This window comes from Embiotoca jacksoni, unplaced genomic scaffold (genome assembly GCF_022577435.1).
Source record: "Embiotoca jacksoni isolate LCO1_2020_lvr unplaced genomic scaffold, fEmbJac1.0.p SCAF_8, whole genome shotgun sequence".
NCBI classification, from domain to species: Eukaryota; Metazoa; Chordata; class Actinopteri; family Embiotocidae; genus Embiotoca; species Embiotoca jacksoni.
Window position 1 is genome coordinate 7,943,845 of NW_027185436.1, and position 21,293 is coordinate 7,965,137.

At 41.1% G+C, this 21,293-nt stretch overlaps 1 protein-coding gene across 1 annotated transcript in view; it reads left to right on the plus strand.

The window, feature by feature from the left end:
- fbxl17 (F-box and leucine-rich repeat protein 17) overlaps positions 1-21,293 on the plus strand; it is a 221,453-nt gene that overhangs the window by 66,942 nt on the left and 133,218 nt on the right. The window contains exons 7-8 of the mRNA XM_069138868.1: positions 7,615-7,722; positions 19,248-19,378. Of these exons, the coding sequence (XP_068994969.1) occupies positions 7,615-7,722; positions 19,248-19,378 (239 nt within the window). The remainder of the gene's footprint in view (positions 1-7,614; positions 7,723-19,247; positions 19,379-21,293) is intronic.

Below are 21,293 nucleotides of genomic sequence, written 5' to 3' on the forward strand. Positions count from 1 at the left end.
CTTCTTATGCAAAGCTGCTGGATAGGCATGAAGATGGATTGTTAATAGAATGTGTTGCAGTGTATTCAGTAATCATTATTAATCTGTGTGTCGGCGGATTCTTTCTCGGCTCGGCCCAGTGTTCATAAAGCTTGGTTAATTAGACTGATTGATTCGATGGTGGTGGTTCAGAGCTCTCATCAGGGCTCCTCATCCCGTCAGGCCGCTAATAAGATCAGATTGCTCTCATATTCACGTGCTCCCCTACACACACACACACACACACACACACACACACACACACACACACACACACACACACACACACACACACACGACTTGTTTGGCCTGCCATGCCACCTCTCCATCTTTCTCATCTGTCTGACTGCCTGTGTCTGTCACATACATATTCAGACAGGATTTACGGGCATGAAAGAAGCCGCCAAGATTGCCAAAACAATACACCGAGGACCCGAACCTACATTATGTTAACATGAAAAAATTGCAAATCCCTCATCTCCCCCTTTCCCACCCCCCCTCTCCTTCCTACCCCCCTTCTTTCCTTTGCCTCTCACTGTGATCCATCCTGTGTTCCTGTCTCATCACGTCTCATAAATATGACTAGTCCTTCTGTTTAGCCAAGGAAAACATGACACTGGATAGCTGGAGACCAGGAACCTCACATCTGTCTAGACTCCACTGCGTGCTTGGCCTACGTGTGTGCTGCATGCGCCTCTCTGTAGACCCGTGTGATCGCTTTTATGTCTGTATGTGGAAAAGCATGCACATATTTGCAAACTGGAATGTGAATCAGGTTCTCTCAAGCTTTATTTGCAGATCAATATACATGCAGAGCTCCAAGCGAACCACACTGCACTTAGCGCACAGTGCCTGCTCATCAGCACAGTAAAGAGACTCCCTCACTGTAGTAAAACTTTACGACTTTCCGTGTTGCCTTTGTCTCCAGGCATCCGATATTACAGATGATGATAACTTTTCATTTAGATTTTTGCCAGATCACCAGTCCTTCGTGTCAATACAGCCCATCTGAGCTCTTTAAAAGGAAACAAAGTTTGCTGTGTGTGTGTGTGTGTGTGTGTGTGTGTGTGTGTGTGTGTGAGAGAGAGTGAGTTTATGAGCATGCATCTAAATTTGTGTGTATTCCACGGATGTGATGAACCCACTGCAGTATCACCCCTAAGAGAGTATTTATGAAGAAAATGATTACCTTGGAAGGAACAGAACTTTGATGAAAATCGTCCCACTTCAATTTGTACCTCACAAGCCTGCAGTTGGTGTCCTTGTTTATGGGGTAATATTGGAAAACTGTAAAATTGTAGAGTGTACTTCAGTAACAGAGTGCTTTCATAAAAAAAAAAAAAAAAAATCATCATATTCAACGGCCAGTGATTCGGGTTTTGTGTTGAGTTTGAGCCGCTTTATTAGTGGAAAATAACAGTTTGGTACTTTATATTACGCTGCTCCACGCCAGACCTTCTGAAATGTTTGTGATTGGGGTGATGTGGTCGGGGATGTTAGGTGAGGCTTTTAATGGAAGCCCAGTATTCACATTAAACAAAGTTTCAACCTGCAGTCACAAATCATCTGAGAGGTGACACCATTCTCTAAACTCATTTGCAAACACAATGGATGACAGTGTGTAATGTCACTGTGCTGTGCCAGATTTATCAGGTATCTGACCTGCTGCCTTCAGACGGCTGCAGGGATGTAATGAGTTGAAAGAGCAGCTTTTAATGCAGAGCGAAGCAGCTGCGGACGGCATGTAAGAATCACCAATACTAATCTATAGATCAATGCACACTGCTCTACCCATTTTGTTTGGTTGTTGGTTAAGTGGCAGCAGATTGACATTGTGCCAGAAACACAATCCTAAGTGCAGTCTAAGACACATTCTCCGCAAACAGAAAAACAACTCTGCGCTGTGTCATTTGAATGAACCTCCCACCTGTTTGACCCTCTCCTCTCATCTGTGCACTCTGCTTGGCACGAAAACACCACACATATATGCCAAGTGAATGTCAAGGTCGGGAGATGACCAGCCAGAGTGCTGCTTGTGCAGGTTGTTGCACCGCCATGAAAATAGGGCCCTGAGAGACAGACTTCAGGAAAGAGCACAGAGCCATCAGGCTGACATGTCCTCAATAGTGCTGGTGTTTTGTTGAGTTTTGTCGACGACACTGAGAGGGGTCAACTGTTGTAATGTCCAGACAAATGTCATATTACAAGAACAATTTTAAAATCTAAAAAAAAAGTAACAGATGAGTGTTGCAGGATATAAGAGAAAACAATGCCTTCATTGTCATTACACACACACACACACACACACACACACACACACACACACACACACACACCCTCGTCTTTTTATAGTTGTGAGGACACTCATTGACATAATGCATTCTCTAGCCCCTTACCCTAACCTTAACCATCACAGCTAAGCGCATAAGCTCAACCCTGAACTAAATCTAATTCTAACCTGAACCCTAAAACCAAGTCCTAACCCTCAAATTGCACTTTAATGTTATTAGGACCAGCCTTAATGTCCTCACAACGTCTGTTTGCCCAATGTACCAATGTTTGTCTTTCTTTGACCCAGATGGGTAAATTCCTGAAGTTTAGCAGCTCAATATTGCTGCCTAGCCTTGATTAAGGGACAGCTGCTAGAAGCCAGTGAAATGCTGCTTTATGACTCTCTCTCACTTTTGTCACCCATCAGGTGCAGCTGGATGGGAGGTCTGATTTAAAACCACTGGCTGCAGTTTGTAATCCACTTTTTTAATTTTTTTTTTTTTTTTAAAAGCTCTACACTTTGTTTGTTCATGTTCCGGATCAGTCAGTTTTTGTGTGTTGATTTATAACTGTGTATTATTATCAGAGTTCCGACCCTCTACACACAATCTCATTCACTGATGAAAGTGGCTTCGTGTGTGTGAAATAGGTTCAGAGGAAGAAAAGAAAGAATGACGTGAGGAAGAATTTATTCTTGCTGTGTGGTTTTTGTCAGTCAAGATTCGGCAGTTTTAAATGGGAGTGAAACGATGGAGCGAGGAATAAACCTGATGAACGACAACCTGCTCTGGTCTTTTTCTGTTTCCATCTCTAGCCCGTGCCTTTGATGGAGTCAAACGAGTTGTATGATAGACGATATTGACAAGCTTAAATGCCCCTATTGGACGAGAAGTGGCCCCTGGGTGCTGCCCCAGCGTTTTGAAGGAACACACCGCCAGACGAAAACCACACACTCATGTACTGCGCTACCCCTTTTTGCAACCGCAGCACTCTCAACAATTACCTTCCAGCTCTTTAAAAAATACACACAAAGCCTATCTTTATGACTGCAGCATTTCCACCATTCCAGCTCAGTGTTTTTTTTTTCTGCTTTCCTTACCTCCTTCACCCAGAGACCATTAAACTAGATCCCTTCTAAAAGGCTTTAAGGCCTCTCTTGGCGAGCCACCTCTTCTCCAAAGCCCTGCCATGGCTCTTTTCATGTTTTTAAATCAAAGTCCATGAAAGTTGGAGGGGGAGGAGGGGAGACACTTTGGGACGTTTTTTTTTGTGTTTGTGGGTTGGAGACAAATCTTAGTTACAAACCCACACGATCGCATACGCACAGACACGCACACGCTCACATACACAAGGTTAATCTGATATGGTACATGCCCTCCTGGCCTGTTCTGCTCTGCTGGGATTTTACTGTTTTTTTTCCCCCCCTCCTCTGTCTCCCTTCTCACCTGCTGAGAGTTACTATGTGTAACCTGCTCTCTTTCTTTTGCTTCCGCACACATAAGTGCGCGCACACACACACTCAGCTGCACCCACACACTCTTGCAACACAAACACTGGTATGAATGACGGTCTGGATGTAGCGTCTGCTGTGATTCCTTTGCTTCTCTCGCAGACGGTTGTGATTTAGGGGTTTTGGTGGTGCGCAGGTTTTTGATTTTGCTGGTAGTCGACCTGAAAATGTTTTCCTTGATGTTTTTTTGGCAGAGGCCATGTTGGGGGAGCTCTGGCCAGCCCACTTCACCTGCCAGCTGCTCAGCTCAGGCTGCTCCCTCTTCAGTTTTTCCCTTTTTTTTTTCTTCTCTTTTTTCAGAGTTTCATACTCCAAAAGACAACTCTGATTTCCTCCCCCCCCCACTGTATCTCCACCTGGCCTAGCATATCAGGTTCCATATGCATCAGTGTCTCTGAGCGCTGACTCACCTTCACTTAATCTTTTCTGGCTGCAGTGAGTGGTGATGTGGGTCCAAACCTGAGGCATATAATTTTAAAGGTGCATCCAGTTATTGATCGCTCTGAAAAACTATGTTCTGTGCAAAGCTAGCAAGCACATTGAAGTACCACAACTTGTATACACAACTGGTTCTAGGAAGAACAGTTTTTCCTTCTTTTTTTTTTTGTCAAACAGACAGTGGGAGGGCGAACTCTTTCACCACCTGAGATTTTCTTCACATTTACTGCCCACCTTAGCAGTTGTTTTTTGATTTCTCTCTTTTTTTTTTTTTTACTCTTATTACACTAAACAGGGTCTACTGAAGTAGTTAGAAATACCTTTTCTGTTGCACGGTGGACTTCGTACTTGCAAAAATTGTTGTCAAAATGTATTCTGTAGTGTAAAAAAATCCTGTGCATTTGTGCAATGCAACATGATGTACTGCATCTCCAGAAGTGCTCATGTTGAACAGATATACTGTTTACCATGTTCAGAATCTTAGAATAAGTAAAGTACAACTGAGGTTAATTAGTTTTGTGGGTATTTGGTCCAAAGTACAGGACAGATACATACTTTGACCTGATGGTGGCACCAGATGAAAAGTCAGAGGATCACCAAAGTTCACCCTGCGGGAAACATGCAGCGTGTGTGCTCTAAATTTCATTGCGGTCCCTCAAATGGTTGTTAACACATTTCAAACGCAAAAGTCAATGGATCACAAAACTCATAAAGACACACTGTCTGTGAACCATACTTGTGTAACATTTTGAGCTAATCCATCACCTCAATATTAAGAAATGTATGTGATTAAAATGTCTGCACATTCTTGATAATTTATCGGGTAGTTGTTGAGATATTTCTGTCTGAACCGAAATGAAAGACCAACCAACTCCAATCTGTAGATCATGGCTTAAAATGGTAAAAAGCATCAATGTCTTTCTTTTTTGTTTCTCCTTGAGTTGTTTCTGTCACAGCAAAGTAGACTCCCTATAAAACGTTTTAACCAAATTTCACACAGTTGTTGGTAAAGCTATAAGTTTACAGGCCTCCTCCTGATTCACCTTGTTCATTGTTAAATTATAACCTCCAAATGTATTTCCTCTACTCATCTCGGACGGGAAATCATTTGTAGACACATTCCTTGATGAACCATTTTGCACTTTACAAGCACTTTGGCCCCTTCTAATAAGGTGAGAGACAAAGCTTTGGGCTTCGCAGGATGTATTTTACCCAGATAAGCTGTACTGTATGTGACTTGGTGAAAGATAAATGGACTCCTTGTTCTTTCTTTTTGTGATTTCGCTCTCTCCTCACCGTCTCTGGGTTTTCCATCTTCCTCCGCTTCGACTCAGTAACCTTTAAGGTAGTCCTGGAGGGGGGGCAGTGAGACAGAGAGAGAAGCAGCATTAGAGTGGCTGGGGTGTGATAGAGTCTAAGGGTTTGTATGTAGGACAACATCAAGAAAAGTAAGGGTATACAGACAGGTGTGGTGATCAGTAAAGAGTTACAAGCAGTAGTTTGATCAGCCTCAGTTGTGATGCAGCGACAATGGCGTAGTGTTGCTGGCTGTCTGGTCATACTGTGACATTAACTTGCAGTGTGTCCCTTGTACAAATATTTCGAGACAAATACAGCAGTGTGCAGAGCAAAAATGAAACCGCAATGAAAGAAGAACATTTTATTTATCAGATGAATTCAAGTACAGGAAACGTCTTAATCAAATTTTCATCTGATGTGAGCACCTTTTAAAACGACACCAATTGTCTTGCAGTTTCCTTCCTTCCGTGGCAGGTTGGTTGTCTCGAACATCTTGGAGAACTTGCAACAGTTTTTCTGTTTTTCTGTTCTGTCTTTGGTTTGCTTTTTGTGAGTGTAATCATACGCTCACTTGATGATGTTGAGATCAGGGTACTGTACGGACCATGCTAAATGTTTCAGGACTCCTCGTTCTTCTTGTTGCTGAAGATGTTTATATATGACCTCAGCTTCATGTTTGAAGTCACCGTGTGTTTCTGCAGAATGAAACTGACACCAATAACAATCCAAAGTGCTTTAAACTGTTGCAAACTAACTGTATATACTTGCAAATTCAACATGTTGAGTTTAATTTAGCTCTAAAAATCTATCCTAAAACTGTATCATCCCATGTTGTTTATTCAGTAAATTTGACTGAGATGCAGGAAGTTACTCCAAATTGTTCTTACATTTTACATTTTAATACTATTTAAGGGTTGATAAACGGTGCCACCTGCTACTGACTGACAGTGGTGATGTACAGTCGCTTACAATGTGTCTTAAGCTCTAGTCTTGTTGACGCATCTTTTCTTTGAGTGTTTCTCCAAAAATTCCCGCTCTCAGTAGTCTATATTCAAAATGAAGGTTCAGGCATAGTTTCTATTTAGTTTTCCAAACATATCGAACTTAGATTTCAATCTAAAGTGCCCTTTGATGACTGAAGTTGACAAGGAAAACTTTGTGCTTGTGTGCATCCATCACTACTTGAAGTGTTTTTTTGAATACAGTATATTCAGATGTATTTTTGCCTGAATTGCTTTTTGGGAATTTCCTAAAGAAATATTGAGGATTCTGACAGAGAAACCTGGAAAGCATGATTTTTGGTCTCCGGTGTTCTTTGATGTTTGTGTTTTTCTTTGTTCTCTCAGTTAATCACAGTGCAGTCAGTTCCCTCTCATCTCATTCTATCTCTGTGATTGATGAAGAGTTTGAGGAAGCCTACAGAGACGACAAAAGAATCTCCCACATATTGTTGCCGTGTTGAGTGCAGCGAAGAAGGTGAAGTTGCTATCAATACCCGTATTGATGACTCCAGTGGAAGCTGGTGGAAATGTTCCTCTTCCCTATTGATCTCTGATCCATTATGAGCTGTTATTCGACGGCTGGGTGAATGATGGGGAACGGTCCATCCATCATAAGTTGACGCCCACACTGCTTGGCAGACACTTTTGTCCCTTTTGTCAGTTATCCTCCTCCGCCTCCTCTCCTTCTGTGATCCTCCTCATCTCCCTCCTTTGATCAACACAAAGCACACCGGATCTGCCTAAACACATAGTAGATATTTTGGCTTGAATCTGACAATAAGAAGCTTTTTCTTTTTTTTTAATTTTGTGTTATTCATTAATTATTGGCAAGTTCGGCTTTAACAACTGTGCACTGTCCAATAAAGAAAATATATTTCGGGTGTTTTTTCACCATTGATGCCAAATGTTGATTGTGAAAATGTGAATGAATGGAATTAAAATGGTACTTTGATAAGTTGAAGATAAAAATGTTTTTTTTCCCAGGGACACAAATCTAAACTCTTTTCTCTCTCCTTCTATTCTATTCTATTCTATTCTATTCTATTCTATTCTATTCTATTCTATTCTATTGTCCAGGTCACTGATCAGTCCGTGCGGGCGGTAGCAGAGAATTGTCCTGAGCTGCAGTTTGTTGGCTTCATGGGATGCCCGGTGACCTCTCAGGGAGTCATCCATCTGACTGCGGTGAGTATCCCACCAAATAACTTTCTTTGAATGCTCAGTCGTGACCCATCTTCAGACCTCCAGTCGTGTGTTTGCTTCCAGAAGATAAAGTACTTCCTGAAGCCCCAGTTAAAAGAACGATTAATTTCAGTTTCACTTTTTTTTTTGCAGTAATTACTTGTATCGGTGAATGTCAAGTTTTAGCGTGACTAGTTGTTTTTTTGTCTAATCCTGTTACTGTAGGCTGGCTCGCTATTTTGCTGCAGGCCATGCGTCGTCTCCAGGGGGGGGAAATGTAACTTTAGGAGAGTAAACTCAGGACCTTGCTGTTCATTTTATCTCAGACTTAGTTTTGAAGTTATTTTGTGTTAACTTTTAAATCTCATGAAAGCCTAATGAGATGAATCCTAATAATACGCTGCTGTTCTGACTACACCCTGCTGTTTGGATATTACCATGCTAATGAGCAGGGCTCCGTGCTTAAAGACGTTCCATGCCATATAAACATGGACACACATGCACTCACACTGATTGCTTGAATTGAGTTCACCAGGAAATACTGGAACTTTTTTACCCCCCTTCTCATTTATTTCCTTTTCCCAACATAACAACCATCCAGGATGTGCGTGCACCTGTGTGAGTGTTTATGGTATGTCCACACCCATGTGTGCTCGTGTAATACAATTCGATTTATGTTTGATGTACTCGGGTGTACACTTGAGTGTGCACATACCTCTGTGGACCTGTGTGCTCCCATTCCTCCTCAAATGCAATTACAGTTGTGTTAATAGGACTGAGGCACCCGATGCCACGCTGCATTATTAGATTAAACAGCAGATTAATTTGTGCTCATGGTTTTGGCCCCCTATCATCTCTGCAGCCTCCACTGACCTTGGCCATGGTATTGTAGACAGACAGTAATGAAGGCAGCCAGTCATAACAGCATTAGCATACCTGGAGGTGGACGCATCCACATCCACCCACACAAGCAGTCTAGCGCACCTCATTATTATTTATTACAGTATTAACCAAGGTGAAGTTTTAGGAGTTCAGGCGAACAAGTTCATAATTCTGTTAATATTTATATATTTTTTAAAGATGCCGATTTGTATAGCATTTGTTTTTTTCCCCTTCTTTTCTCATGGAGGCTAAAAGGTTTAACAGGACAGAAACAAAAGATTCACACTGAACCACATGTTCATTTGAAGAAGAAAAAAAGATCCTGGTAGCTTCTCTGAAGCTTTTGATTTATCACCACGTGTCTTAGCAGATGGGCTCTGCTCTGTTGTCATGGAACTGTACATGTTAAAATTTCACGGACTTCTTGACTATGTTGGCCTAAAAAAAAGAACGAATATTCTTGAAACGAGAAGCAGCAGTTGACAGCTCTATTTGTGAGACGATTGTAGCTCCAGAGCAGCTACTGAATGGCCTTTGTGGTGAGATTTTCTTGTCTTCTGCTGCTCCGAAACCAAAAATGACCCTTCAGCCTCGACACATTTCTTTCATCCAACCAAACACACAAAGCAAAGCAAAATGACACAGATGCAATGATGTAAGTGTGTGTAACTTGAACAAATATATGTACAGTATAAGAACACCTTACTCTTTAATTGATCAATAATGTTTATACTCTTTGTTAATATTCAAAGAAAACCACAACTGAAGTTTCTAAACTCTTAAATGTCTTCTACTACTGGTGGCCTAAAAGAGGGCTATTCAACTTCAATAGCAAGAGGACCAAATATGAAAAACCCTGGGGGCTCAGGGGCTGTACAGAATACTCTATCAAATAAGGGTTTAAAATAACTCCTACACTGGCAGTATAAGGTGATATATTATTACAAAGAATTAAGCAGCCACGCACACCCTTTTTCTTTCATTTTATTTGTTTCAATTCCAGACAGTAGCAAGGTTTGATACAGAAGTGCAAAAAGCTACATCTAAAACATTAAGGTGACATGAGGTATTTTTCTGACAATCCCATATCCATAAATGTGGAAAACAAGATGGATATATTAGAAAATCCAGACCAGCAATAAATGGACCTGTTCATGATACTACTATAACTATTCCAAGCAATGTATTTCAGCAGGTCCATATCCATATTTTTCAAAAGTGAAAACAGGGAAACAGTATCCTGAGTAGCGGTAATTTTGTCTTCTTGAATCATCATAAAAGATATCTTTAGTCTTTGAACTTTTCAATAAGATATATTCACTAAGTTTGAGTCCAGGAGAAGGGAGGTGTGTTTCCTTTAAGAAATGTAAGTAAGTTCCTTACATAATATAACATTTTTTAACTAATTAGTTATGGTGCCCAACCCCTAACCAAGTAGTCCTTTCCTAAAGCTAACCTCATGGTTTTTGGTGGCTAATCCTAAGGTACCTTACTGTTCAGGCCAAGTTGAGGCAAAACATGACACGCTTGTCCTACAGTGGACTGGCGGGTGTGTTACACACTTTGGTATAATACCAGGTTGTTTTACATCAGGTGCTGAAAATTGCTGACGGGCTGATAGGTCTAAATCCAATCTAATCAAACTGATTCGCTAAATTGTTTTATGAAAGTAGCTGAAGTTAGAGCACTGGTATGATCATAAAGTACAGTATGAATGGTGATGAGATGGAAATGTTTTAACATTTGGACCACAGTCTGCCTGTATAGACATATAGATTCTCTTTGTTTCTGTCATTTCAATCATCATTTTGTGTGATTCATCTCTTTGTCTTACTGTCTCTTCTGTCTGTCTGCGTCTTCCTCTCTCCATCCCTCTATAATCTCCGACAGTAATTATCTCGTTTAGCAGTTGATTCCTCCTCTCATTGATTCCCACTTGGTCCCATCTAGTGTCGATTGAAAATCATATTCTCGCTTTCAGAATCGTTGCATTTCTGATGACTCCGTGGACCTGCGTGCCATTCCAGGACCGCTGCGCCTCCTCTCTTGTTCGATTATTGCGCGCTCCCTCCCACTTCTTTTCTTCCTCGATCTCTCTCTCTCTCTCTCGCTCTCTCTCTCTCTCTCTCTGATAATCTTCCCGACATCCTTACTTGCTACTCGGCTATGAGCGGAAAAAAAAAAAAGATAAGAAAATCCATTACTTTTATTAACTTCTCTCATATGACACACTCATTTCAGATCTTTCTTTATACTGACTTCTCACAAATTATGGTATGAGGAAATCAATTGAAATTGTATTTTCTTAATCAAGTGAGCTAATGGTAGAAATAGGCCACCTATGGTGACAAGTTTGATGCAGACGGTCTGTGGAGTATCTGTAGAGATCAGGCATTTCTGCCCCTCTCATGGCTTTGCAGTGTTTCGGTGCTACAAGAGCTGTGCTCAACTCAATATTTGTCGCCAGGCACCGTTTGATCAATCATTATCTTGTTAATGACTAAAAATCTAAATTTCTTCTGGCTAAAGCCTGCTCAATGAAAACAAGCTTTGTAACGCTTTCCTTACTGCTTGTAAATTAAACATTACATACAGCTTCAAACATCCGAACAAATACTGCTGGTTTTTAAGAGCGAGTGCGTATCTGATGTGGTCTCTTGTGTAATGATGCCTGGGATCTACTGTAAATTTTTATTTATGGTTTGTTTTTAGATTCAAGCTCTAAGCTCTTGACATTAATAATAGTTTTATTGATGAGGCTTGTCACATCCCAGGGCTGTATCATTGATACAAAACATCTTGGGATGGCGGCTTTGTGGGTGTCCTGAAGTTTTCAGTGCTTTCTCCCTCAGCAGCTAATTTGAGAAGTTTTGACTATATATATGTGTGTGTATGTGTGTGTGGATCTGTATGAGATGAATAATTCTCCTAATTTAGTTTCCGAGGGTTAGTCGAGTCTGTGACATGCCACAGAGGTGGGGGCACAATAGATTTAATGTGTGTGTGTGTGTGTGTGTGTGTGTGTGTGTGTGTGTGTGTGTGTGTGTGTGTGTGTGTGTACTGGTGTGTGTAGGTGTTAGGTATGATTAAAAGGGTGGAAGGCTTCACTCAGCCTGCTTGAGTGTAACCCCGCTCTTCAGATGTGAGTGTGTGAGTGTGCCTTTGAGGAAACGGATTTGTGTGTATTTCAGAGGAGAATACAGTATTTTCTGCGTTGCTTCTCTGGCAGTGTCTGTTGCTCTTTGCTGTTACCTGGCTATGAAAAAATTAAGAACACCAGCAGAGTCATTATGCAACTCTTTGAACAGTGTTGTTACCTATTTGGGTTTCTCTGGTGTCCAATTTCTTTCTGCTTTTAGACTTTGTCACCTTCTGTATGTTTTCTTTTTTTAAATGTCTAGAAGTTTAAGTGTTTTCCTTCTTTCTTTCTTTCTTTCTTTCTTTCTTTCTTTCTTTCTTTCTTTCTTTCGTTCTTTCGTTCGTTCTTTCGTTCTTTCGTTCTTTCTTTCTCGCTCTCTCTCGCTCACACACACACGCACGCACGCACGCACGCACACACACACACACACACACACGCACACGCACACACACACACACACACACAATGACACTTTCCCCCTCTGTCTCTCCATCTTCCTGTCAAGCGGTGCTCTTTTCTTCTGGTAGTGATTAAGTGCAAGGTCGGCTCTATCAGAGAGCCAGTGTTTGAGACCAGCTCTGGGTGCCAGAGAGCCTTCATTCCCCCAGCTTTAGATGTCCCACTGATGGCTTCCCTTTGCTTGTCATGCCTACCCACAATGCCCCTCCTCATACATCAGCCTATCGCTGCCCTAAGACACTGAGGGCCTCAAAATGCCTTTTTTGTGTGTGTGTGTGAAAGTTCCCACCCTCGGGAGAAAGAGAGCAGGCCGAAGACATAACAAATGGAGAGACTGTTGAAGAATGTGTCAGAGATGAAAAGATTTGGAGACTGTAATAGCTATGTGTTGTCTCTGTGATGTGTAGAACTGGGATGTTTCTGGTCTGAATTTGGGGCCTTGCAGATTAATTCAGCCGTGCTGCTCCAGTGGTTTTGTTGTTTTCTTGAGGAAAAAGCTAGGACCTTTTGATAAATGCTCTCTGAATTTGACAGAATTGGACCCTGGGTAATACCTCTTTCTCTCTGTGTTTTTATGAGCAAATAAAACAGTCTGGTTTATGACAGAGAAGCTGTTTAATTTCATAACCAAAATCATTTGTCCTTATCCATCCTGCTGACTTAGCGGAGCATTACTCACTTCATCTTGAGTTCATATTAACCTCACAACTTGTGAAAAAAAAAAAAAAAAAAGGCAATAAGTAATGTCATTTATTTCTTATTTCTCTTTTTATTTTTAGTTCCCTTAAGCGGAGCATAGAGTGGTAACACAAAAGGTTAAGATACAGGTCCTCACCCACAGTCACCTTCACACCCTCCACTCCACCAATCCCACCCCACATGGCATGAGTGCTGTCTGGCTTTGCTGTAGTCTGCTGGCCCCCTTATCTCCTCCCCCCCTGACTGAAGCACAGAAAATACATAATCACAGTGCCCTGTGTCAAACTGATAACCCCCAACACAAACCAAGAAGTTACTGTGTGTGTGCTTGTCTTTTCCTAAGTACAAATGTGTGTGTGTGATTGTGTACTCGTGCATGTGTATTGTGTCCCAGGGGTGGTAGAGAGGATAAAGGGGAGACGAGGCGGTGAAGGGGGATTTGAAGGAAGAAAGGTAATGGGGTTGTGGGGGTCGAGGAATGAGTCCAAATTGTAATAATAATTTTCTTGACTGCTGTATGGAGGAGATTGGGGGATTTATGAATATAATGAGTCGAGAAGAGCCTAAGGATGATGTGTGTCTCTTGCACGAGTAATTGAAGAATAATTCATTTGGCTGTTAGACTTTTAACCCAGAGACAGACAGAGATAGAGAGGTTTTTGACCTCTGGAGGGAGGGATATCATGTCTCATTATTGGCCCAACTGGGGTCCCTGTGCTGCGACTCTCATGCAGCGCTGCCACAGCGGTGTGTGTGTGTGTGTGTGTGTGTGTGTGTGTGTGTGTGTATACAGTATGTGCGTTCCTATATGGTCATTTGGCTCAGCGCGCCAGAGAGAAACCAATGGCGTCTATCTCCTCGAGTCTTTCCTTCCTCTGCACTGAGTTTGTTATCAAGACCAACACATGCAGGATTAGTGACTGAAAGGGAGAAACAGAAAGTGAAAAAGGCAGTAGGAGAGGGAATATAAGTGATAGACAGTAGATGGTCACAAGACAGATAAAGAGAGGAGTTAACCACACATGCACACACACACACACACACACACACACACACACACACACACACACACACACACACACACACACACACCGCGATCAGCTCACTGGCCCATGACTGATGCAGACAATGTATTTGCGATATCAGATCCAGGGCTCTTCCAATTTTTGCCTCATTCCATTTTCAAATATTCATATCACTCTGTCTGCTCGGGCCTCTGTGCGTTTTAATGTGTTTTTTTTTTTTTTTTCTGAGTCTGTGTCTGGGGAGGAGGGAGGGGGTATGATTTAGGCTTACCGCAGAGGGATTGTCTCGACACAGCTTTCTCCTGTCTGACTGAACTGTCTGGGATGCTTCGATATGGAAAAAAAAAAAAAAAAAAGCAGTGTGTATGCATGAGTGCACTCTTGTATTCACCCAGTGACACCGCTGCCATTCGTCCCACCTTTTCACCCCCGCCTCATCCTGTCTCACAAGCAGCCTGCAATACATGCGGACAGCCGAGCAAACACCTCAACAACACCTTGTGACTTTGACTTCTCGCTCAGGACTTTGAATAGACTTCAAAGTGACTGGATAAACTTCTATGTGCTTTGTTTAGAGGATTTTAACTTGTTTCTGCTCATCTGTGCCGATCTGAGAGTTTAAAGGCTCTAAGTTTAAAAAAAAAAAAAAAAAAAAAAAAAAATTCATATTTTTTTCCCTTTTTTTGATACTCCCCAAAAATAGTACTTACAAAGATGTGCTTTTTTGTGGCTCTTTATACATTTCCCACAGTAGGAACTATTTCTCATTGACCAAAACTACATACTAAATCTTGAAGCGGCTATAAATTTACTACAGCAATGAAACAGCACTTCATATTTTAGAAATCCAGCATGTTCACTATTTATAACTAAAACAATGCTCGCTCTGTCTGTGGTTTTTAAATGTCATCTAGCTGCTTGTCAGCAGGGACACTGAGGCTGATAGACAGCTACAGCCATAAACTCATGTTGTTCTGCACCAGCGCTCCAACCATGACATCATTTCCTCTGCACGGGGTCTAGCAGGCCTCAACTTCCTGCTTGGCATCGGGATGCTTGACGTTGTGTAAATATATGTAGTAATAGCACAGGTAGTTATAGCTCCAAAGTCTGGCACACATGCACAATGTGTGCCTGACTATGACATACACTAATGTAATAAAGTGCCAAATCAACCTCCTCAAATATAGAACTCCAGCCTATTCTTGGCTGAAGGATGACATATCTTTAAAACAGCCACTTATTTCTTTTTTTTTTACTATTTAAAGTGCCGTTTTGTATTTGACCTCTGACTCAGGTCCTCATTTTTCCTGTTTGAGAGACGCTTGAAGCACCCAGCAGCCAAATTTCTTGGAGCTCAGAGATCTGGTCTGGTCATGTGGACTGAATTCAACAACCTCTTTTATAGAGAAATGTGTTGTCGCACCTACAAAACAGATTAAAACAGTATTCTCATTTAGCTTTTGTCAAATATGATGTGTTTGGTTTTCCCTTCTCTTTGATTTGTTTCTCTTATCTTTTAATACATGTGGAGTTTGTCTATAAACTGAAATTTACGTCCAGCTTTTTGATTCTGTGAATCTTGACTTGTAATTTCTGTCATTTAAAACAGGACATTTAAGGCAAATTTAAAGACATTATTTGAATGTATTTGGGGATAAGTTAATTAATTTAAGTAGGAAATTAAATAATAAATACACGTTTGTTTGTTTTTTTATTTCACTAAGTTTGGCATATCTAATAAACGACTACTTCTGTTACTATTATTTACTGTTAATTGACAATTATTGGTTACGCTTATGCAGATCTTAATCAGTGATGGAAGAAGTATTCCGATAATTTAATACAATTTAATGACAATACTTTATTGTAAATCTGAGTATTTTATTCCATTTTTTGCTCAAAGTAAAAGTACTCAAGTGTGAAAGAAAAACCTACCTACAATGTTAAAAGTTTAACTACACATGCAGAATGACTGGATAATTTTATAGTAATAAATTATTGGTCATTATTATTGATGCATTATTATGGCAGCTGTACTGTACTCTAGTGTTGTAGGTGGAACTAATTCTTACTGGCTATATATTCTGTTGTTTGGTAGTTTAATCCATAGCAATGCACCAGCCTTTATAAACTGATCAAATGTGTGTAAAACCTCAGTGTAAAACGCATCATTATATTTATAACTTATGAAAAAAGGTAGTTGAAGAACACGTACAATAGGTCTGGACGTATAAAGTAAAAGTATTAAATGGAAAGATTGCCCTTTGAAAATGTACTACAGTACTTAGAGTTCATGTCCTGAGATACTTTCCACCTCTGTTTTTGTGCATGTGAACATGTGTGCACATATAATATTCATGGAGTCGCCGTGCACATTAAATCCTGTGCCATGCGTGCGTGTTCACGGGGCGGGGACGACATACTGGCCTCAGAGCAGCTGGATTTTGCAGGTTTCGTTTTTATGAACGGCATGAATAATTATCCAGGTGTAGCTGCCAACTCAGAGGAGACGAGTCAAACTCTGCCTGGTTACAGACATCAGCCAACGAGGAGGAAAATCTGCCGAAACCCGCACCAAATCCCCTGCTCTCTATCCTCCTGCTCCAACTCTCTCTCACTTACTCTCCTCACTCCGTTTCACTTTTTTTTTTTTTTTTTCTCTCTGTTTCTGCGTTTCTTTTTCTTCATCTTTGTCTAAAGCTCTCCTGCCGTCACCTCCACATTTACCTCTATTTATTTTTCTTTCATTTGGCTCCTGTTTATTCTTGGATGACAGAAATACACAAACAGAACATATTACGAGAGGAAATTATTAAATAAGATTGGAAGCATTAAAACCTTTCACCTCCGAATCAAATTATGATTATCTGTCAACTATGAGAAAACAAACATCGGCACCGCGGCCTGTCACATTTCGGAGGTGTGACTAATTACCGCGAGGCTGTTTTCAGGGATTTGGGGGATATTTTTCTTTTGGCAGATGTCTCCTAAACTGTGGAATTTATTTTCCTGCAGTGGCTTTTCACAGATGGATTAACAAAGTTACCACCTCGGCCGTGACTGTCTCATACCTTTCATGCAGACATCTGCTAAATTTTTTGTTTTTTCTTCAACCTAACTACACACTTAGCCAATCAAAACTCGCCCTGGTTGGCCTGATTTCTCATTGGTTATCCACATCAATGAAACGGTTCCTATTGGTTGTAGTAGAAATTCTATTTAGCAGACATAAGCACTTTTGAAGATTTGGAGAACAAATACTACTTTTGATGCTGAGGCTTTTGAAATGTACTCCAGGCTTACAAACCATAAATACTGAATGCAAATAGCTGTCTGTGTGATTGCTGTTGATGGTAATGACAGTGACAGTGTGAGTGCACGTCTGCTGCTATGAATATTTGGGGTGTTGGTCATTTAGCCTGCATACAGATTTGAATTAGACTGTACCTTTATTTAGCAAACAATGACACAGAGACAGACACGGAGTCATGTTTCCATCACTTTAGAGTACATTACACTGACTTACTTTATTTCTTTGACTTTTCCTAACCTTTATCACGTCTTGCTGAACCTTAAATCCTTTACCTAACCTAAACCTAAACCTTAAACCAAGTTTTTATACCAAATTTTATGATTTGTATTATTCGGACTTTGCTTTTTGTCCCCAAAAGGAGGATAACCTCCACAATATAACTCCGTAAACACATTTACAATATGTCCGCACAACACACGCCTACGCATCAGCCTCATTCTGAATGAATAATTTAGCACTTCGATCCAGTGCTGGCCACACGGGCACATGACAGTGTGTGTGTGTGTGTGTGTGTGTGTGTGTGTGTGTGTGTGTGTGTGTGGGGTTACGTGTGCCTGCATGCATGTGTGTTAGCATCTGCTCGTCTGTGTGGACATCTCTGATGATGTACACGGTTAAGGGTTTTTCCCTTTCATAAAATACTATTGTTTATCATGTTAGTTCAGCTGTCCCTGATGATCGCGGCTGCATTCTTTGCACACAAGCTGTTTAATGTTTATTTCATTAGTGTATCTAAGCATATCTTCAGAATACAGGTAAGAATAGGCTGCCACATTTTAATTTTTTTTAATTTTTTTTATCCGTTTCATGTTTATTTCATGCCTAAGCAGACCTTTTATCACAAGAGATGTGGATCCAATTTTTTCTGAGGAGTGACGAAATAGCCAAAGGCTATGTAAGAACAGAGAGACAATTGGAGAGGTGTGACTGAGGTAAAGGTTTTGAAAGCCTTTTTTATTACCCTCAGTGCAGCGCAGCATCTTGCACACTCACCGTGTTTGTTTGCGGCCGGTGTGTGCGTCTCTGTGTTTTGATTCTCAGTATGTGGGGACACGGGAAGAGTGTTTACATGTGTGCTTACTTCACACAGCGAGCCGTGGTCCTTATCCATTCCCCCCATGTGTCTTCATGCCGGTAGGTATATGTCATGCCTATGGAGCCGACAACAGTGCTCGGGGATCTTAACACCAACTGTAAGCTTGTTTTCTCTTTAGCCCCGGCCATGACATTTACCTCTACGCCTCCCTGGCGGCTGGCCAGGCTATCATGCCTCTATTATCTGTGTGTGTATGACTGTGAGCATGTATGTGTGTGTGCACCTCTGCCTCAAAAAGTTTTGTGTATGTATCAGAGAAAACACACCTGTGCCGTCATTTTAAAAGCCTTCGGCAATTTCAGCGAACGCTTGTTGAACAGTGTGTCAGTGTGGGTGTCTCAGAAGTGCGTTAGGAAGTGGAGATTCTGACTAAAGGATTAATCTAAACCCCCTCTTATAAGGTATTCAGATCAGAAAGTGGGATTACTGAAAGTAGGAGAGATGAAAGGGAGAAAGAAAGGGCGCCGAATGGTAAACTGTAACGGCGAGCAATTTTGTCGCATTTATCTGCCTTGTTTGCTTTTATTCTGCATTCATGCTGGTTTTTTTCAGCACAGTATGTGGCAGAATAAGTTTGTTGAGTATGCAGAGATATACTGTATTTCACACATTCCTTGGGGATACATCAAAAGCACCCATGTAATTCAGCGGGCTTGTATACAATACATGCTTTCATCAAACATTTCTCTCGCAGCTTCTTTTTTTTTTGCCCTTCTCATAGTGATGAATCAACTGATCCCTCTGTGAACAGGGAGGAAGTTGTAAGATTTGATTTTGTTAAAGGGGGAGCTTTCCTGTGAGTTGGTCTGCACTCACAGCTAGCTATTTTTCTGAATTTGACATGATTAAATCCTTCAAATGTTCTCGTGTGTGTGTGTGTGTGTGTGTGTGTGTGTGTGTTTCCCCTTGTAGCTACGCAACCTGAGTGTCCTGGATCTGCGGCACATCTCAGAGCTCAACAACGAGACGGTGATGGAGGTGGTAAGGAAATGTCGCAACCTCAGCTCCCTCAACCTCTGTCTCAACTGGAGCATCAACGACAGGTATGTAAGGTTGAGCTTATTTCTATGTTTAATGTGTTAAAGTTGTGTGCTTCAGTGGACTTTCTGGTCCCAACATAACAGTCTCTGCACAGACCATCCAAGTTAGGGCTATTCAACTTCAATAGGAAGAGGCTACAAATAACTCTTACTTAGTATAATGTTAATAAATATATATTAGTACATGGACTATTTAGACACGTGCATCCCCTTTCTTTCACCTTAATGGTGTCATTATAATAAATTCCAGACAGAAGCCACTGCACTGCTTTATTACATGTTGTGGCTGGCAAAGTAAATGAATACGTCTCAGTCAATTTTCACCACAAAAAGTGATTTTCACAATCAACTTTATGTCTCTTCAGCTTCCAGAGAGACATTTTGAAAGCTTGTTGTTAGTTTAGCTAACGAGTTTCACTGTGGCCCGCCAGCCGACAGCGCAACATGAGGCTTGACTGAGCAAATGGCAGGTGCGAAGCAAGTGTTATCCTGCTGTCAATCACAGCACATGCTGTCGCTAACACACCCAGTCGCCAAGGTTACCCATGTAGATGCACACTCTTGCTTACTTGCGTCCATATATGTCTGTGGTTCAGACTGATTTGCAGGCCGCTTCTTGCAGCACGTATAAGAATTGGAAAGGATGTCAGTTAAATAGGCCTGATTAAGCAGACGAGAAAACATCTGACCATATAAGGAAAAATAAGGAAGAAAAGTGCAGGCCACACACACACATAACTTGGACAGCAATGTTTGCAATTGGAGCCTTGGATGGGAAAAATACAAGAACAGAACATTTGTATCAGTTCAAAAAGAGGTTTATAATCCAAATGGTTTCCAACACTCATGTAATTTGCCCAACAAAAAGTTCAGTGGCTCTGCCCCTTCCCATTCATTTTTTTTTAACTAATGGCTCAATATGGACCTAGTTGACAAACAATTATTGATTGTAATTTTGTGAAGTCTTTTTATGGGGAGCCAGCTGTTAGTCATCAATGGAAAGTAATAATAACATCCGTGGCCTCACAAGAATATTAACAAATGTGTCTGATGAACACTAGATATGGACATCCTCTGCATTTATTTGAAGTTTGATTAACTCATTTATTAGTTAATACAATCCTATGATCATTAATTGATTACAATTGATTACCAAATGAAAAATGACTGACTTTTGCATCAACAATACACAGAGGTTTTAGTACTGGCATTTACAGTGTGACACGTGTTGGTATATTGTGTATTTCTTTTCTTTCTCTCTGGTCAGCTTTGTTGCTGCTCCAGTTCCTTTTTCTTCTTTACTGTATTTCCCCCTTTTCTTTCTTAACTGGGGGGGAGAACCTGTACTGTATATGGCAGCAAGAGTAAACCATCTCCTCTTTTATTTATTAGCTTGTGTTTTATTCATATATTTCTATTTAATCTATTGATTTACAGCTAAGGCTTCTCTGCCAATGGTGCTCCCACCCTGGCTTAGGTGTGTGAACACAATATTGAATGTACCATGGTGCGTAGCAAGAATGGGTGCAGGCAAGCTGTGTGTGTGTGTGTGTGTGTGTGTGTGTGTGTGTGTGTGTGTGTGTGTGTGTGTGTGTGTGTGTGTGTGTGTGTGTGCGTGCGTGCGTGCGTGCGTGCGTGTGCCTGTGCGTGCGTCTTGTGTGCATGTGTGGAATCATTTTTGCATTATTGAGTTTACAGCAGACATGTGGTGGGAAGGTTATGGTAATACCTTACCCGCCTCCCTTCAATCAAAAAACATGGAGTTTGGTGAAATCCTCACAGGAGCACATTGTGTTATCAGCTCCTTCCCTTTTTCACACACACATGCACAGGCACACACACAAACACACACACACACACACGTACACAACGTACACACACGCACAAGCTCAGCCTTGAATGATTCAAAGCTGCATTG